This window comes from Oncorhynchus nerka, linkage group LG20 (assembly GCF_034236695.1).
Source record: "Oncorhynchus nerka isolate Pitt River linkage group LG20, Oner_Uvic_2.0, whole genome shotgun sequence".
Lineage (NCBI taxonomy): Eukaryota > Metazoa > Chordata > Actinopteri > Salmoniformes > Salmonidae > Oncorhynchus > Oncorhynchus nerka.
In genome coordinates, this window is record NC_088415.1 from 42,657,630 (window position 1) to 42,678,199 (window position 20,570).

General features: G+C 45.5%; 2 protein-coding genes and 1 long non-coding RNA gene across 4 annotated transcripts in view; 1 reads left to right on the forward strand and 2 right to left on the reverse strand.

The window, feature by feature from the left end:
* Positions 1-15,891, reverse strand: part of LOC115101919 (neural cell adhesion molecule L1-like) — a 76,076-nt gene extending 60,185 nt beyond the window's left edge. Inside the window, exon 1 of one of the 2 annotated variants that reach the window (XM_065005518.1) lies at positions 15,681-15,891. The gene's annotated coding sequence lies outside the window, so the exon portion shown is untranslated. The remainder of the gene's footprint in view (positions 1-15,680) is intronic. The other variant, XM_065005516.1, reaches the window with a different exon arrangement.
* The window catches only part of LOC115102691 (uncharacterized), a 35,993-nt gene that overhangs the window by 2,173 nt on the left and 13,250 nt on the right, over positions 1-20,570 (forward strand). The gene's annotated exons all lie outside the window — the stretch shown is intronic.
* LOC135562746 (mucin-2-like) lies at positions 9,204-20,248 on the reverse strand (the record flags this gene model as incomplete). The annotated part of the gene is made up of 3 exons (XM_065005088.1): positions 20,205-20,248; positions 9,267-10,384; positions 9,204-9,220 (listed from the first exon to the last, which is right to left on the reverse strand). Coding segments are annotated over exons 1-3 (1,179 nt in total), but the record flags the coding sequence as incomplete, so codon positions are not given.

Below are 20,570 nucleotides of genomic sequence, written 5' to 3' on the forward strand. Positions count from 1 at the left end.
CCAGACAGAGAGGACAAAGAGAGAGCAGACAGAGAGAGAGAGGACAAAGAGAGAGCAGACAGAGAGAGAGAGCAGACAGAGAGAGAGAGCAGACAGAGAGAGAGAGCAGACAGAGAGAGAGAGAGCAGACAGAGAGAGAGAGAGCAGACAGAGAGAGAGCAGACAGAGAGAGAGCAGACAGAGAGAGAGCAGACAGAGAGAGAGCAGACAGAGAGAGAGAGCAGACAGAGAGAGAGAGCAGACAGAGCGAGAGAGCAGACAGAGAGAGCAGACAGAGAGAGAGCAGACAGAGAGAGAGCAGACAGAGAGAGAGCAGACAGAGAGAGAGCAGACAGAGAGAGAGAGACAGAGAGAGAGCAGACAGAGCGAGAGAGCAGACAGAGAGAGAGCAGCGAGCGAGCGAGGACAGACAGAGAGAGCAGACAGAGAGAGCAGACAGAGAGAGCGAGCGAGAGCAGACAGAGAGCGAGCAGAGAGAGAGAGAGCGAGCAGAGAGAGAGAGAGCGAGCAGAGAGAGAGAGCGAGCAGAGAGAGAGAGCGAGAGAGGACAGAGAGAGAGCGAGAGAGGACAGAGAGAGAGCGAGAGAGGACAGAGAGAGAGCGAGAGAGGACAGAGAGAGAGCGAGAGAGGACAGAGAGAGAGCGAGAGAGGACAGAGAGAGAGCGAGAGAGGACAGAGAGAGAGCGAGAGAGGACAGAGAGAGAGCGAGAGAGGACAGAGAGAGAGAGAGAGCGAGAGAGAGAGAGAGCGAGAGGACAGAGAGAGAGAGAGACAGAGAGAGAGAGAGAGACAGAGAGAGAGAGAGAGAGAGAGAGAGAGAGGACAGAGAGAGAGAGAGGACAGAGAGAGAGAGAGAGGACAGAGCGAGAGAGAGAGGACCGACCGAGAGAACAGAGAGAAAGAGAGGGAGAAGAAAGAGAAAGAGAAAGACGGAGCGAAAATGAGAGAGAGAGAGAATCTGTGCTGACCTTTCACTGAGGCTAGAAGACTAGTTGATGAGCCTGAGATCATTAGTTCTGCCGACAAGGTCTGACACTGTTCATACACACACACACTCACACACACTCGCACTGCACATGGACTCATCCAGCTGTGTACACAGGTGATGCCCACACACACACAGCAGGGTGAAGGGGCAGATCCACACACACACACAGCAAGGTGAAGGGGCAGATGGGTAGAAAGCGTACCCCACCATAAAAGCTCTCTAATGGTTGCTAACTCAATTGAATATGTCCTGATTAGCTGAAATGTAGCTCTAACCATGTTAACCATGCTGGTTAGGAGGAGTGGAGTACAGGAGAAGGGGTCAGCAAGCACTGCCAGGAGACAGCTATCACGTGTCCAGTCATCACAATGTCAATAACAAGGGGCAGTGGTATAGGGCCAGGATTTCTTTCTGATCACGACTAGGGGCTTAGTTATACCCAATGACTCAGAGATATTTCCTGTTCGGGTTTAGAGTCAAGAAAAAGCTGACAAACTGTCTTCAGGCGTTACGACAATGGAGTACTTCTCCACCATGAAAGGAGAACTCCACCCTGTGCTCATCTGCTTGGTACTCGTTTCGTTAGTCCACTGTTGGTATAGTCCCAAAATGTACTGCATGTCAGAAATCAAGTTTTGCATATCATCTGATGCTGCGTTTTGCATCATACGGGCCAGATGTCTGTATTTTGAAAGTTGCATATCTTGAGAACTTGATTGCTGACATGGCAAAAATAAACTGGGGCCATATCGACAATGGACTAATGAAACAAATACAAAATATTGTTTTTGGATGGAGTCTTTTTTGCAGGTCGACAGATTTTTCCGCTTGGGATTTGAACTAGCGACCCTTTGGTTACTGGACCAACGCTCTTAACTGCTAGGCTACCTGCCGCCTGTTGTCTAGTGTACCACAGGCTGATAAAAACACCATTCACACTGTCCGTAAATAAAACACACGGTCACACTCTCTCTTAGCTAGGGAGGGAGGGAGGACAGACAGACAGACATGCAAAGAAAATCTAAATATTGATGTATCATTAGTTGAGTCACTACAGTATGTTGTCTGTGTTTCTGCTGCTCAGTAATTAGTGTCATAGTGTAATTGTGTATCCATCCAGAACAGAAAGCAGGTGAGCTGAGTAGCATTAGGAGCTGTGTCTGTGTGTTCAGATGCCAGGTGTGTCTCTGCCTTCCGCTCTGCCTCTCTGTGCTCTGTGACATTTCCATCGCTGCAGGCATCTCTCTCCCTCGACTCCCACCTGTCTGCTTTGTGTTCTCCCCACCCCCCCTCTTATTTTCTTTGCATACCCCGCCACATCGACTCCCCATCTCTTCCCCCGCTCACCCTCCCTCTCTGTATCCCACCAGCCACCACATTGTCTCCCCATCTCCAGCCCACGTACTTTTCTCTCTCTCGCTCTCTCTCTCTCTCTCGCTCTCTCTCCTCTGTTTTGTCAGGCTGAGCGGATCACTTCCTAATAACACAGTCCACACTGCTAAAAGGTTACTGGGTAATGGAGTTTCCGTTCTTTAGTTCCTCTCCTCCTTCCTCCTCTCCCACTCCTTGCCCCACCCCAGCCATGGCTGAGTTAATTAACACAGCGACTCCTCTCCCCCTCCTCACCCCCACCGCCTGTAAACCCACCCCCAGCCCTGTAGTTAACACTCCAACCCCCTGTCTCCCCTCTCCATAACCCCGGCAGTCCTGTAGCCTGGGGGTCACCCGGTTACTTAACTCTGTAATTACCTCATTAGGCTCGTTAGTATTGGCCGGGGCCTCTGTCTATTCTCTCCTCCTCTGATGGCTTTGTCTACCCCTCCTCTCCCTCATCATCTCCCATCTGCTCCCGAATTTTAGTCTTGTTGGCTTCCTCTCCCCTGCCCTCCCTGCTTTCCTCCACTGTCCTCTCCTCTGAAATGAAAATGTTCCCAGACCCCCTACAGTTTCCCCAGTTCCCTGTATCCATGCCTTTCAATGTCATCCTACAGTTCTTGTTCCCTCCATCTCCTCTCCTCTCCCTCTCCTCTCCCTCTCACTGCATTCCCTCCAGTATACAGTTACCTTTTCACCTTGCTACAGTTCAGGAGTGAGTGAGTGGACTACAAATCTAGACTCTGTCGCGCCACTTAAGTGAGAGGGCATCATCCAGGCGTTACCCCAGCTCCTTGCTTCCTCGTAACGTTTTGTCAAACAAGAGTTACTTGTTAGCCAAAATGTTTGCACACAAATATGAAGTCCAGTTCTCGTCCCTTCCCGCTGCATGATGAAGTTTGATGTTGATATAAACAGACAGTTTAATAGGTGACTACAAACACAGCAGTGGTGGCAAGGGGTACAGGTACCCCCACACACACTCATAGGAGGATACACACTGCCTCATTATTTCAGCTTCTGCACTGTTCCTTACTTCTACACGCCCAATTGAACTCGCTCACATCCTTTAGTCTGAAGGCTCTGCAGTGCACACACACACACACACACACACACACAACCCCGCTAACCCCAGGTAGCAGTGCAGCCTGAGGTACTGTATAGTAGCTATCTGACCTCATTCTGTACAGTAAATGAAGCAGGAGAAGACGAGAGAGAAGCAATATAAACGACCCCTGTTAGAGTGGATTACATAAATTCCAATAGTGCACTTGCCTGGCATGTTATAGACGTAATGCACGGTGCTCATAGTGCTCAGTCGGCATGCTATAATTAACTGGATAATGCATGTCTATATCGCGGTGAACATGGTATGTTGGAGTGTCTTACATAAACTGTGCTTGGGATGCTGTGGACCTAATGCACAGCGGAAGAAGATTTCCAAAGATGGGTTCGTGACCCTTACGAAGAGGAGGAGGTTTAATAGGAGGGCTGTAGAGGAAGGTGGCGGTAGGATGGAGTTACACACACACACACACACACACACAGTGGTTGTAAAGGGAAGTGGAGGTAGGATAGTTGTTCATAGTTAAGGTGGGTGGTCCGACACGGCACACCGTTCACCGGCAGCCACTAGCATTAGAAATGAACCACTGTACCATGCATGTCAAACTATGATGGATTCAAAATATATTCAGCGGTCTCTGTCTCCGTCTCCAGAATGACAGCTGAAGAGGCTGACTGACTAACTTACTGCAAGCTATCCATCTCCACCTCTCCTCCCCCTCGCTCTCCATCTCTCCTCTCCTCTCCTCTCCTCTCCTCTCCTCTCCTCTCAAAAGACAGCAGGCCAAGCACCAGAATGCACAAACAGCCTTTCAGTCACAAAACAAAGAAAAACTGTACGACCTGTTGTATCAACATAAAACGTTTCAACGTCAAATAGAAAAGACATGACGGTTGTCATTCTCTCCCCCTCTGCTCCCCTCTTTCGTCTCGTCATGCGCTACCCCCCCCTGTGCGCTACCCCCCGTGCAGTATTCGCGGGTGGGTGGGATAGATGTAAGAGCGTTTTATCAACATGGGATTTTTAACAGTACTGTCAAATAGAATAGACGCCGAGGTTGCCATTCTCTGTCTCGCTCGCTCTCTTTCATCATTATCTCATATATATATATATATATATCCCCTCGTCCTGTGCCGCCCTCTGTCTCCTCCTGGGTGGCTGGTATAATGGGACTGGCACAGTAGGTGGGATTAAATTAGCACCCGTGTATAGGGATTATGCACACTATACAACTGATCCCCTCCTCCGCCACCTAATCCAAGCCTAATGAATATATCATGGCTGACAAGTACACAGACAGACACTTGGAAGGAACATATCATGGCTCTCACACACACTGACAGGAGCAAAGTGGCCCTCTTACCCTCCTCCTGTAGTCATAGGATACAGACAGAGGAAGAGCGAGAGACACTAGGATGTAGTGTGCATACTACAATCACAAGACTGGACGTTACGCGCTTATTTATGGAGTTACATTTTTCTAATTCAATGAGAATGTGAGCTATATCCATTCCACTCGTTCCTACTTTTAGGTTCAATGGAATGTGAGACGAGAAAGTCTGGCAACGTGAGACTACAGTAGGTTCAATAAAACAAGAGACGACAAGCTACTTAACTTAAATTGAAATTCGTGATGATTCGACACCGTGGCATTCAATGATCCTTTGAACGAGAATGATTTGTGTCAGTCACTTGATAGGTCAGTCATTCAATGATCCTTTGAACGAGAATCATTTGTGCCAGTCATTTCGTAGGTCAGTCATTCAATGATCCTTTGAACGAGAATGATGTGTCAGTCACTTGATAGGTCAGTCATTCAATGATCCTTTGAACGAGAATCATTTGTGCCAGTCATTTCGTAGGTCAGTCATTCAATGATTCTTTGAACGAGAATCATTTGTGCCAGTCATTTCGTAGGTCAGTCATTCAATGCCAAGCAGTCATGTTCCATACATTACACTGTTCCAATCTCCCAGTGAGCTCCAGACAGCCAAGTCCCCTAGCTTGTCTCTCAGAGCCTCAGCACAACCCACAGATCTGGGATCAGTTTGGTCTTTTACATTATAGTGAATACGAGGGGGTACCTGATCCTAGAACAGCTCTGCCACTGAAACTTTCACAACCCACTACTGTACAATCAAACACATTTATTGATAAAGCCCTATTTTACATCAGCAGAAGTCAGAAAATGCTTCCCTTCTTCGTGTCACTTGAATCATCGACATGACAATAGGGACGTCCTTCGTCTCTGCCTGCCAGCAGCAGTAGTAATATATTCTGGTAGTCAGTATTATGCACAGTACAGTACACTTGTATAGAGTACAAGATGTGTAGGCGTCAGACAGACACAGTGAAGGATTGAGGAGTTGTGTAAATACCAATAAGACGGAAGTCATTTATTATGTGCTGGCATGTAATGTAGTCATGAGACCCACACACACACACACACACACACTTCTAAAACTTCTTTACTTTGACGATGTGACACACACACTCACACACACTCTCGCACGCTTACACACGCACAGACACACACTTCCACTTCCTCTACAGTTAACAGACCTCGTCATCCACCCACAGTGCAGACTGTCCAGGACAGAGGGGCGATTTAGGCTAATTTTAGTCAGAGATGTGCCCATAAAGCCTCTTTGATTGGAGTGGCATGTGGTGAAAGGGATGGGAGGAAGAGGGGAATTCTTACGATGACTCACAGACAAAGACATACTTTTCTCGGAGTGACAGAGCCAGAGAGAGAGAGGGATGAAGGGTCAGGGTCTCAGAAAGACAGAGAGAAGGGCAGACGGGGGAAGACAGTTTCTCTTCACGTCTCCCCTCGTTTTATCTTTCTCGTCTCCACTTCTCTTCTGCCAATCTCCTCTCTTATCTCTGGGGTTCTCTCTCTCCGTTACACATTCTGTCTGTTTCTTGTTTTCCTTTTCTTTTGTTCTGAAACCATTTCCTTTTCTAAGGCTACAGGATCTCTATGTTTATGAGGAGACTCCAATTCTAATCTTGTTATGGGTTGGTTTGAGTGTGTGTGTGTACAGTGTGTGTGTGTACAGTGTGTGTGTGTGTGTGTGTGTACCTTCAGAAAGTATCCACACGCCTTGACTTTTTCCACATTTAGCTGTGTTTCAACATGAATTTAAAACGGATTAAATTGAGATTGTGTCACTGGCCTATATATATATATATATATATATATATATATATATATATATATATATACACATACACACACCGTCAAAGTGGAATTATGTTTCATCTCTGTACCTCACACAAACAATGATCTGTACGATCCCTCAGTCCAGCAGTGAATTTCAGATTCAACCACAAAGACCAGGGAGGTTTTCCAATGCCTTGCAAAGAAGGGAACCTAAAAAATAAAAAGCAGACATTGAATATCCCTTTGAGCTGCTCAGGGATTTCTCCATGAGGCCAATGGTGACATAAAAACAGTTACAGAGTTGAATGACTGTGATAGGAGAAAACTGAGGATGGATCAACAACATTGTAGTTACTCCACAATACTAACCTAATTGACAGAGTGAAAAGAGGAAAGCCAGTACAGAATACAAATATTCAAAACACATGCATCCTGTTTGCAATAAGGCACTAAAGCAAAACTTCAAAAAATGTGTTAAAGAAGTGAACTTTGTCCTGAATACAGTGTTAAGTTTGGGGCAAATCCAACACGACACATCACTGAGTACCACTCTTCATATTTTCAAGCATTTTTGGTGGCTGCATCATGTTCTGGGTATGCTAGTCATCATCAAGGACGGGGGAGTTTTTTTTTAGATTCAAAATAAATGGAATAGAGCTAAGCCTAGGCAAAATCCTAGAGGAAAATCTGGCTCAGTCTGCTTTCTAACAGACACCGGGAAACAAATGAACCTTTCAGCAAGACAATAACCTAAAACACAAGGCCAACTATACACTGGAGTTGCTTACCAAGATGACATTGAATGTTCCTGAGTGGCCTAGTTACAGATTTGAATGAAATAGATGAATGAAATTTTAAAAGAATGTGCTAATATCCAGTTGTGCAAAGCTCTTAGAGACTTACCCAGAAAGCTTCACGGCTGTAAATCACTGCCAAAAGGTGATTCTAACAATGAGATGAGACATTTATGTTTAACATTTTCAATACATTTGCAAAAATGTCTAAAAACATGTTTTGGACTTTGTCATTATGGGGTATTGTGTGCAGATGGGTCAGGAAAACAATCAATGTGGTCAATTTTGAATTCAGGCTGTAACACAACAAAATGTGGAATAAGTCGAGGGCCATTGAATACTTTTTGAAGGTGCTGTTTATGCAAATGACAAATACAGACGGAGACTCTGACTTCTAGTATGATCCTAGAATCCTAGAAGGGTTGGATGGGAGCCATCTCTGTCTGGAGTTAGAACGTGTTCTGCAGAATAGGATAGAATTGCTCTGGGTCAGGGTTTTAGGCACAGTCCAACAGTCTCGTTTCTGTGGGAAGCGAGGAGGTTGTCTTCGACGTCAAAGTTGGGGAGTGGAGTGAGAATAACAGAATGAGGTAGGTAGAACAGAGCCAGACAGCCGTCCGGCCCCTCATTTGCTCCACGCGCTGTGTATAAAGAACTGTGTGACTGTATCACAATGCTATTCAGCTGACGCATCCAGTTGGGTGAATACATCTGGTTTGTGCTTTCCCTGTCTCCGCCTGGGTCTGTAGCTGAGAAGAACCTAACGATATCATTTGGTAGAATAAATACAGGATTATACGTGCATTTCCCGGCTTCAATCGAACGCGAGGCTCTCTCATTGACACCCACTGTGCTCTGGAAATGACTTGATTGTTTGAAGGCATGCTAGGCATTATCGTCTCTTATGACTTCAATGTAGTAGTCATAACGCTTGATGAGGTTCCTGTTGAATGGTTAAACAGGTCTATTTCCTGTGTTTTTCAAGGGTTGTTACCCTCTTTCGCACACACACACACACGCACGCACGGACACATGCAAGCAAAAGGGGTGCCACTGACAGAGATTTAATAAAGTAATCCACTCAAATGAATTACATAAAATCTCCATATTTGCCAGCAGTGTTAATCTTGAACCCTATCTCTAAATCAGTTTTCCAGATGGCACCCTATTCCCAATTTAGTGCACTACCTTTGAGCAAGGTCCTACCCTATGGACCCTGGTCAAAAGTAGTGCACTAAACAGGGAATAGGGTGCCATTTGGGACCTAACCTACGGTTCAATTGTATAATTGGGTTCATTTTATTGGCCTTTGTGTCAGCGTTTCTGTAATGTCCAATAATAATCTCAAGTAGACATTATTCTGATTAAGGCCTGGAGTGGAAGGCTTTGGTTTGGTTGCTACCCGACTATGCATGAATACAGACATGACATGTGAAACCAAACTTGGCGCAGAAACGAAGGGAGAAAGAGATGGAAGGAGGGAGGTGAGAAAATCCGGTAAAAGAGGGGAATGGATTCCAAATTTGTCAGGTCTCCTCTAGATGTGAAAGGATAGAGAACAGGGTTGGTAAGTGATGACTGGCGTTTGGTGGTGGTGTTGTAGTAGTGGTGGTAGTAGTAGTAGAGGTGATAGAGGTAGTAGTCGTGGTAGTAGAGGTAGTAGTGGTAGAGGTAGTAGTGGCAGTAGTAATAACAGAGAAAGTAGTGGTAGTAGTAGAGGCAGTAGTGGTAGTAGTAGAGGCAGTAGTGGTAGTAGTAGAGGCAGTAGTGGTAGTAGTAGAGGCAGTAGTGGTAGTAGTAGAGGCAGTAGTGGTAGTAGTAGTAGTAGTAGAGGCAGTAGTGGTAGTAGTAGTAGAGGCAGTAGTGGTAGTGGGCAGTAGTGGTAGTGGTAGTAGAGGCAGTAGTGGTAGTGGTAGTAGAGGCAGTAGTGGTAGTAGTAGTAGAGGCAGTAGTGGTAGTAGTAGTAGAGGCAGTAGTGGTAGTAGTAGTAGAGGCAGTAGTGGTAGTAGTAGTAGAGGCAGTAGTGGTAGTAGTAGTAGTGGCAGTAGTAGTAGTAGTAGTAGAGGTGGTAGTAATAGTAGAGGTAGTAGTATTAGTGGCAGTAGTAGAGGTAGTAGTAGTAGTAGAGGCAGTAGTGGTAGTAGTAGTGGTAGTAGTAGTAGTAGTGGCAGTAGTAGTAGTAGAGGTGGTAGTAATAGTAGAGGTAGTAGTATTAGTGGCAGTAGTAATGGTAGTAGTATTAGTGGCAGTAGTGGTAGAGGCAGTACTGGTAGTAGTAGAGGCAGTAGCAGTAGTGGTAGTAGTGGTAGTAGTAGAGGTAAAAGTGACAGTAGTAGTAGTGGTAGTAGTAGAGGCAGTAGTGGTAGTAGTAGAGGCAGTAGTGGTAGTAGTAGAGGCAGTAGTGGTAGTAGTAGAGGTAGTAGTAGAGGCAGTAGTGGTAGTAGTAGAGGCAGTAGTGGTAGTAGTAGAGGCAGTGGTGGTAGTAGTAGAGGCAGTGGTGGTAGTAGTAGAGGCAGTGGTGGTAGTAGTAGAGGCAGTAGTGGTGGTGGTAGTAGAGGCAGTAGTGGTGGTAGTAGAGGCAGTAGTGGTGGTAGTAGAGGCAGTAGTGGTGGTAGTAGAGGCAGTAGTGGTAGTAGTGGTAGAGGCAGTAGTGGTAGAGGCGGTAGTGGTAGAGGCGGTAGTGGTAGAGGCAGTAGTGACAGTAGTAGTAGAGGCAGTAGTGACAGTAGTAGTAGAGGCAGTAGTGACAGTAGTAGTAGAGGCAGTAGTGACAGTAGTAGTAGAGGCAGTAGTGACAGTAGTAGTAGTGACAGTAGTAGTAGAGGCAGTAGTGACAGTAGTAGTAGAGGCAGTAGTGACAGTAGTAGTAGTAGAGGCAGTAGTGACAGTAGTAGTAGTAGAGGTAGTAGTGACAGTAGTAGTAGTGGTTGTAGTAGAGGTAGTAGTGACAGTAGTCATAGTAGTAGAGGTAGTAGTGACAGTAGTAGTAGTAGTGCTTCATAGAGTACTGGTCTAAACACAGACCTACAATCTACACTGTCTTGTTTCATCACTGGAAACTGAACTGATGTTGACAACAGCCCCAGATCTCTCACCTTCTTAAAACCACCTTTTTTGTCCTTTATTATATATTCATGCATTATTATTTACATTTCTCAATAAAGTATCTATCGTGTGCTATTCTATTTCATTATAAAATGCCCCACTTCTCTCTCTATAGATTCAGGCGCCCTTTTCCCTTCCTTCTCCTCTTCTCTCTCTTCTCTCTCCCTTCCACCTTCCCCTTCCCTCCCAGTAGGTTTCATAATCATGTCCCCTGCCTTTCAATCACTCCTTGTCTGACCCTTCACTCTTTAAATCATAGTAACATATTCTAGACTCCACCCCGACACATCTGCCTGATCCCCCACTTGACACACACCATGCCAGTTAGTCTAGCTCCATCTGCAGAATCTAAATCAAACAGGCTTCCTTCATCACACAGACACACACACCGCAGGGCAACCAGGGAGAAACCATCAACCCTTACGGCAGCCTCTCTTTAGCTCAGCAGTGTGCTAAAACGACAAACACAGAGGACCAGAGTCACTAAAAGTGAACCTGTCTGTGCATAGTTTACACCTGTATTCCCAGTGGGGAATACACTAAAAGACTAAGAAAAAAGCTGTACAATTAACAGAGAAGCTAAAATATGAAACAGAAATGGCTTCGTCACAAATGGCCCACTTTTCCTCATGGACACTGGTCAAAAGTGTGTTGTAGTGTGTTTAGTGTGTTGCACTAAATAGGAATAGGGTAGCATTTGGGATGCAGCCTTTATTTACACCTTACCTTGATCACTTTCCATCTCTTAACCCGTGTTGTATCTTTAATATTGTATTCCCTTGGAAAATACCAGGTAAAGACTTTGAGCTGTGGCGACCCGTCATTCAAGGCAGGTGGAGCTGACGGGTGTAGTCGTGTATTTGGACAGCTGGTGTGTGTAGTCGTGTATTTGGACAGCTGGTGTGTGTAGTCGTGTATTTGGACAGCTGGTGTGTGTAGTCGTGTATTTGGACAGCTGGTGTGTGTAGTCGTGTATTTGGACAGCTGGTGTGTGTAGTCGTGTATTTGGACAGCTGGTGTGTGTAGTCGTGTATTTGGACAGCTGGTGTGTGTAGTCGTGTATTTGGACAGCTGGTGTGTGTAGTCGTGTATTTGGACAGCTGGTGTGTGTAGTCGTGTATTTGGGCCAGTTGATTTGTGTAGTCGTGTATTTGGACAGCTGATGTGTGTAGTCGTGTATTTGGGACAGCTGATGTGTGTAGTCGTGTATTTGGGGCAGCTGATGTGTGTATTTGGGCCAGTTGATTTGTGTAGTTGTGTATTTGGACAGCTGATTTGTGTAGTTGTGTATTTGGACAGCTGGTGTGTGTAGTCGTGTATTTGGACAGCTGGTGTGTGTAGTCGTGTATTTGGACAGCTGATGTGTGTAGTCGTGTATTTGGGACAGCTGATGTGTGTAGCCGTGTATTTGGGACAGCTGATGTGTGTAGTCGTGTATTTGGGGCAGCTGATGTGTGTAGCCGTGTATTTGGGGCAGCTGATGTGTGTAGTCCTGTATTTGGGCCAGCTGGTGTGTGTAGTCGTGTATTTGGACAGCTGGTGTGTGTAGTCGTGTATTTGGGCCAGTTGATTTGTGTAGTTGTGTATTTGGGCCAGTTGATTTGTGTAGTTGTGTATTTGGACAGCTGATTTGTGTAGTCGTGTATTTGGACAGCTGGTGTGTGTAGTCGTGTATTTGGACAGCTGATGTGTGTAGTCGTGTATTTGGGACAGCTGATGTGTGTAGTCGTGTATTTGGGACAGCTGATGTGTGTAGTTGTGTATTTGGGACAGCTGATGTGTGTAGCCGTGTATTTGGGACAGCTGATGTGTGTAGCCGTGTATTTGGGACAGCTGATGTGTGTAGCCGTGTATTTGGGCCAGCTGATGTGTGTAGCCGTGTATTTGGGGCAGCTGATGTGTGTAGCCGTGTATTTGGGCCAGCTGATTTGTGTATTTGGGCCAGCTGATGTGTGTAGCCGTGTATTTGGGGCAGCTGATGTGTGTAGTCGTGTATTTGGGTGGCTGCAGTGACTGGCAGTAGGGCCTGAGGCAAAATAACAGGTGGCTTTGGAGCATCTAGCTAGGGTAAAACTGTAGAGCATTTAGCTAGTGTAAAAACACCAGTGTGGAGAATCTAAATTAGCTAGGATAACACTAACGCTGCACAACACTGCACTTCAATAGCTAGCATAAATAACACTGCTCTCCCCAGTGAGCTCTCCTGCTTGGCAGATTGTGAGCACACAGCCCACCTTCCCTAACACAATGACATCTCTCCGGTTTAACAAGAGAAGAGCATGGTTCAGTATCATGAATATGGCCAACACCATTGTCATTACAAAAAAAACTGAATAGTGCACAGAAATACATGTAAACAAGACAATAACATGAACAAACGATGCTCCCCGGGACTCGCCTCTCTAGTTCTCTAACATATTGATCTATACGTCATTGTACATATCATCTGTTTCTCTATCCCTTTTTTTCCTATTTTTTTCCTTGCTGCCATCTTTACAGCCAATCCTCCCTGTGACCTTGTTTCTCTCTCCTGTTGATCCCTCCTTCTCGCTCTCTTTTCTCTCTCGTCAAACAATCCCTCCCTCGCTCCATCCATCACCACCTCTCTCTTTCTCTCGCTCTCCCCCCCCCCCCATTTCTCCCTGCCCTCTCTTAAATCACTATCCATCCATCCCTCTGTTAGAACAGCTCAATTAAATGCTGGCTGGCATCAGAGAGAAGGAGATTACATTCTGCTCTGGTATAGCCAACCCAGGGTAATCATACACTGTACTATACAGCTGTGTGTGTGTGTGTGTGTGTGTGTGTGTGTGTGTGTGGCTACGCGCATGTGTTTGTGTTACTATATGACAGAAAGTAAGTAAGAGCAACTCTGTTTCTCTCTGGCTGTTACAGCAGCTCGGTCTAGGATTGCCAAACAGCCGGCAGTAGAAATACACTGATTATTGCGTTAAACAGTTTGAAAATACAACCAGTAGCTGCAGGAGCATGGAGCAGTCTCCTGGGCATTTCGCCTCAGAGAGCGCGTGCATTCATACACACACACACACACACACACACGCAAGCAATGACACACACACACACACGCAAGCAATGACACACACACACCTCCCTGCCTATATCTTGATCCATATTGTGTGCTGTCCCGATGGTAACAAGTCATTGTCAGCCGCCGAGCAGTGTCCCCAGTACTGTCCTCATCTCATCTGGGACAGGCTGGAGGTTATTGAGGCATGGCGAGAGGGAGGGGGGTGGAGAGAGAGAGGGGTGAACAAAAGAGGGGGAAGAAGAGGAGAGATGGAGGGGGGAGAGGAGGAGAGGGCGAAGAGAGTGACGGCAGAGAGAGGGAGTGTTTTCTCACGACACGACATGACAGCGCTCACACCCAGGAGACTAAAGAAGACACCGCATTTAGTATAGACTGCCTGTTATGTGTTCTATGGCCTCTCATCTGCCTAATGGAGATGTGAGAGCTGGTTGCCATATTTGGCACATCGCCAGATGTTTGCATCCGTTCACGGCCACACCTGTACAGTCTGTTGTATTGGGAGAGATGCCCGACTGCCACACCCATATTTTCCATTCCAATGTCTCTCTCTTTCTCTCTTCTCTCCTTCCCCTCCCTCTCTCTCTGTCCCATCAGACAGTACTGTAGTTCGTTTAAGGTAGCAAAAGGGAAGGATACAGGGGCTTCCCAGAGGAGCACCAACCCAGATAACATCCTATTCCCAGAGAAAGAGAGTGAGGGAGAGGAGAGAGAGAGTCTCTGCAGTAGGACAGCCAGGACAGGAGAACCTGTATTCACAAAGCAGGCGTGCTGATCGATCAGGTCCTTCCTGTCCATATGATATTATTTATGGAAGTGCAAAACGGATCCTAGATCAGGAGAGCTACCTGCCACAGATTAGACCTTCATCCTCCTGACCACTAGCCTGGTCCCAGATCTATTTGTTCTGAATACCAACTCGTATGGTCATTGTCATGCCATGAACTAGACTGGTCCCAGATGTGTTAGTGCTGCATAGCCAACTCCCATAGGAACACACACAGATCTGGGACCAGCATGCTACCAGACGAGTGAAAATACCATTACAGCACAACGCAATCACAGCCGTTCTTAACAACATCAAACCAGTGAGATATAGGAGAGGCTGGGGGAGGGGAGGACAACAGCGGGGGATAGTGGGAAAATATGGCCAAAGTAGCAAGGTAGAGAAAGATCTAAGTCAAAAACATATTTTTTTTGTTGCTAAAAATGCTAATTAATTAGAACAAATGTGTAGAGGTATGCACTGTCAAAAGTGCAGGACACAAGTGAAAATAACTGCTAAAATGCCTCACATAGCAAATACTGATACATAGAATTTTGAAGAAATCAAATGTTTACGTTACATATTTTTGAAAATTGCTATAAGTGAGCAAAATAACCCACACTCATTTTCAATGTAAAAAAAAAAGAAAACGTGCAATCACTTATTTTGAATTTGTATCGTATCACACAATCCTCCAGATGTCAAATAAAATCTATATTTACGCAGATTATCGAAGCATCCGACGATATGATTTCCTTCAACGAGGCTCCACAACAGCATTGCATTGAATTGTAATAGCTGAGCCAGACCCTGTTGCATGCTACATGCTATCTGAGTGTGTACCCAGCAAAATGTACTAATGACATGCAATAATACTCTTTCCCTATAACATCCATTCAAACTATTCAACGAGATGTCTTCTTCAATGCACTTTCATTTAAAATTCATTAAAAGTCAACCATAAAAAGCAGATGCTTCGGTACAAAACCTACAACCACCTCTACTACAACATCGAGAGAAATTATGAGAAGCACATTTGCTCATTTTAACAATAATCTCAACAGAAATCTTGAAATATGAATAGTTTGATCGTTTTATCCAATGACATCACCACTAATATTGCCCTCCAGACACTACTAATATAGTCACAGCGACACATGACATGACTCTTCTAGAAATGTGACTCAAATTCATCTCTCCACCTCAGCCCCTTCAGACAGGCTAGTAAGACTACCATCTTGTAAAATGTGGGATTGTAATTGCAGATGTGACCCAGGTGTGATGAAGACATCATCCGGCCACCTCTCCTCCACCCAGCCAGCGTTCTAATTAGCTCTCATCTTGTATCTTTGAACGGCTGTGTTCTTCTCTTACCTCCACAGGTTTAAACGACGGCCTCGGGTGTTGGTCCTTCTTTTCCTCTGGCAACTCCTTGTCCTCCCTTTTTTCTTCCTAGTTCTTCCTTTTCTTCTTCTATCAAATTGATTGTGCCCTCTCCTCTCGCTGTTCTGATGCTGCAGTGATTCAAAAACACACCCTCTCTCCCTCTCTCTCAGCCGCTCTCTCTGCCTCCCTCGCTCTCATTGGCTGCCTGCTAGAGGTGAGGTGACATCACCCTTCTTCTCCTCTGCCTCTCCCCTCATCCCTCCCTCTTCTTCTCCTGCCTCGCTCTATTCGCTCACTCTTGTTGGATTCTGACCATTCCTTTATTGTCTTCTCCCCCCATCGTTCCCTCCCTCCCTCCCTCTCTCCATTCCCTCCTCCCTCCCCTCTCTCCATTCCCTCTGTGCACCCCTCCTCCTCCCTACATCCATCCTCTCCTCCTTTCTCTTCTCCGCTGCTGGCCGTATGCATGCAGTCTTTCCAGCTGGATTAGTCTTGCCAGGTTCCAGCAGCCAGCCAATCTGCTCTGCTGCCAGATAGCAGTTCTCTCTCCTTTTCCTATACGCAGCCATGCAGATCAGCTCTAGCAGGCATAACAATACACTTATTAGCATAGTGCCTATGGCCCTACCCACTCTGCTCTACATCTCATTCCCTGCTCATGTCCAAAATGGTACACTATTTCCTACATAGTGCCCTACTTTTGGCCATAGCCCATACGGAATAGGGTACCATTTGAGACGCATACTGTGCCTGTAGGCTCCCTAATTGCAGACGGACACACCCATATGGCCCTGGTCAAAAGTAGTGCACTACATAGGGAATAGTGTGCCATTTTGGACGCAACCTGCGTCTCTCTCTCTCTCTCTCTCTCTCTCTCTCTCTCTCTCTCTCTCTCTCTCTCTTCCTCACCATGCTCTGTCTAATAGCCCTATACATGTGCTTTAAAGGAACAGCCAAATGACCCTTGATATTAATAACGTCTAATGGATTCTGGCTTCTGTCGCTACTAAAAAGGAATCTATTGCAAACTCCTGGTTCAGGAGAATCATTCTACAGCGTGTAGGAAGTCTAGCTCAGACAGATCAATATGGATAATGTCTCTCTTATCTCTGCTCATTTCACTGATAAACAGAGTACTCTCTTCTTCCTACTGGACGTATGGCTCTAGATGTAATCAGGAAAGACCCCTCTCCGTCTCTCTTCTTCACCATGCTCTGTCTAATAGCCCTATGCAGGTAACGTCTACCATAGTCAACCGAGCCCATGCTTCCCTTATAATTAACGGATTCTGAGACACCTACTGCTGCTAAGACACCTACTGCACACTATCTATTGGGTTTTCAATTGATAAAGCGATCAAAAGCAATCGAGCAATCAAAAGGAAACGGAGTCAGTGTCAGACAACGTTGTTGTGTTATGAAACGTAATTCTATGTGGAGAAAAATGTGTTGTCTGTGATCTGTGACTAGGAGGTGTGGCTGAGGGGCGGAGCTGGGAAATGCCATGTTTTATTTATTTGGATTTATTATCATTTATTTATTTATTACCTTTATTTAACTAGGCAAGTCAGTTAAGAACAAATTCTTATTTTCAATGACGGCCTAAGAGCAGAATGTTGATTGGGGGATAATAACTCTGAGAACTGCTGATTGTGGGATAATGAGGAAGTGGCTCAGGAAGCCTATCTGTGTCGTGACATGATAACAGACAGGCAGAGGGGTGATAACAGTAATACAACCCCGGGGGAATATGGTACTCAATGTCTTACGGTGGTCTGGTATGACTGTACATAACTGATCCTAAAAACTGTGAAGGGAGAGAGCGAGTTGGCTGTATTCTCTGATAAGCGTCTTTGTGACCAAAATCTAAGTTTATCTAAGTGGGCAAAGACTCATTTCTGTAGTTTCTTTCTGCAGCCGTCAGGAGATACCAGTGATACAACACCGGGGGACTTAAAGAGTCTGACTCTTGATACTTGCTGTGATCTGGAGTCTAGGCTGATCAGGACTGGGCAGAACAAACTGGCTTTCACTGATCCTCACACTTCTCTTTTCTGAATGGTCTTGTGAATTGTGTCTGCAACCTGAACTTTCTCTGAAGCACTTGTCTACTCCTCTCCTTCATATTGGTCCTGAGAACTGTGAAGAGAGTGGTGGAGACCGAGAGCAAGAGAGAAGACTGAGTGACAGAGACAGAGACGGAAAGAGATAATGCCATCAGCGTGCAATATTCACGTAACCACACAGAGATTTGAGGATGACGATATTGTCCAGTCCCATTGAGCTCCATGTTATTCCACTGGGGCACTGATGCCAGTCCAGTCTGAGTGCCAGGCTTCCCATCTGCCAATATACCCAGTCCCATAGGAAGTGGCAGACAAAGGAGGAAGAAGACAACGGACACACAGTAGAGGAGCATGACAGAGGTGATTGATTAACAGAGAGAACACAGATCATGTACGACAGAACCCCAGAGGTTACACAGCCATATTTAGAGATCTGAGGGGATGGGCTTATGAAAGCCTGGAGACACAGTAGGCCTGAGGCAAGACATGAGGATGGGACAAGGGCTAAGGCTGAAACCTTTTGTAGAATTACAGTATACAAAATGCATTATCCGTCGAAATGGTTTCTGTTTTCTATTTCTAAAACCCCGGCAGATGGCTAGCTGCAGAGCAGGGGTGGAATGAAGTTTGTGATAGATTAGGCACTAAGGATATTGAGGGAAATGACCTAGCACTATTTGTTGGCACAAATGTGAAACTTCAGTCAGCAGCGAGAGTTGAGATAAGTTTTTTTTGTACAGTTCATTTACACAGACGTTTAATTTGAACATTCTCTGTTAAGACCCTGTTGTGAAAATACACAAATATGTAATAATGGAACGTTGGTAACGTTTAGAGAGGCAGCTCAGCGGTTCATTCAGAGTGGGTCAGGAGAATCATTCCACAGCGTGTAGGAAGTCTAGCTCAGACAGATCAATATGGATAATGTCTCTCTGCTCATTTCACTGATAAACAGAATACTTCTCTTCTTCCTCCTGGACGTATGGCTCTAGATTTAATCAGGAAAGACCCTTTGAGGTCCATTTCCAACACAACTGAACCGATAGAGGGAGAAAGCTAATCGAGAAAACACCAAGAGTAATACCTTTTCGTTATCAGATTTTTACTTTGCCTTTTATCAAGCTGTAGCCTTTCACAAGTTCTTATCTACACTGAACAAAAATATTGTAAAGTGTTGGTGCCATGTTTCATGAGCAGAAATAAATGATCCCAGAAATGTTCTATACGCACAAAAACGTATCTCTCAAATGTTGTGCACAAATGTGTTTACATCCCTGGTAGTGAGCATTTCTCCTTTACCAATATAATCCATCCCCCTGACAGGTGTGGCATATCAAGTGGCTGATTAAACAGCATGATCATTACACATGTGCACCTTGTGCTGGGGGAAAATAAAAGGCCACTAAAATGTGCAGTTTTGTCACACAACAAAATGCCACAGATGTCTCAAGTTTTGATGGAACGTGCAATTGGTGTGCTGACTGCTGGAATGTCCACCAGAGCTGTTGCCAGAGAATTTAATGCTCAGTTCTCTACCATAAGCCACCTGCAATGTCATTTTAGAGTATTTGCCTCACAACAGAAAGACCACTGTAACGATTTTCGTTGGTGGAAGGAGAGGAGGACCAACGATAGACAGCTGCCTCTGATTGAGAACAATACCAGACCAAACATAGAAAAAAAAAACCTAGACCTACAACACACCCTGACCCTGAATACCCACCCACATCACACCCTGACCAAACTAAAAATAGAAACCGTCAAAGCAATCTACCGTCAGGGCGTGACAACCACGCGTAACAATACCAGCCCAGGACCTTCAAATCCGGTTTCTTCACCTGCAGGATTGTCTGAGACCAGCCACTGCAACTGTGGGTTTGAACAACCGAAGGATTCCTGCTCAAACTGTCAGGAACCGTCTCATCTACGCGCTCATTATCCACACCAGGGTCTTGACCTGACTGCAGTTCGGAGTCGTAACCGACTTCAGTAGGCAAATACTCGCCTTCAATGGCCACTGACACGCTGGAGAAGTCTGCTCTTCACGGGTGAATCCCGGCTTCAACTGTACCTGTAGATGGCAGACAGCGTGTATGGCGTTGTGGTTCAAGCGGTTTGCTGATGTTAACGTTGTGAACAGAGTGCCCCATGGTGGTGGTGGCGTTATGGTATTGTTCTTAACTGACTTGCCTAGTAAAATAAAGGTAAACATTTTTTTTAAATGGTATGGGCAGACAAGCTACGGACAATGAATACAATTGCATTTTATCAATGGCAATTTGAATGCACAGCAATACTGTGACGAGATCCTGAGGCCCATTGTCGTGCCATTCATCCACAGCAATCACCTCATATTTCAGCATGATAATGCACGGTCCCATGTTGCAAGGATCCGTAGGCAATTCCTGGAAGCTGAAAATGTCCCAGTTCTTCCGTGACCTACATACTCATGTCCCCCATTGAGCATGTTTGGGAAGCTCTGGATCGACATGTACGATAGCACGTTCCAGTTTCCGCTGATATCCAGCAACTTCGCACAGCCATTTGAAGATGAGTAGGACAACATTCCACAGGCCACAATCAACAGCCTGTTCAACTTTATGCGAAGGAGATGTGTCGAGCTACATGAGGCAAATGGTCACACCAGATACTGACTGGTTCTCTGATCCACACCCTACCTTTTGTTTAAGGTATCTGTGACCAACAGAAGCACATCTGTATTCCCAGTCATGTGAAATCCTTAGATTAGGGCCTAATGACTGTATTGCAATTGACTGATTTCCTTATATGAATTGTAACCCAGTAAAACCTTT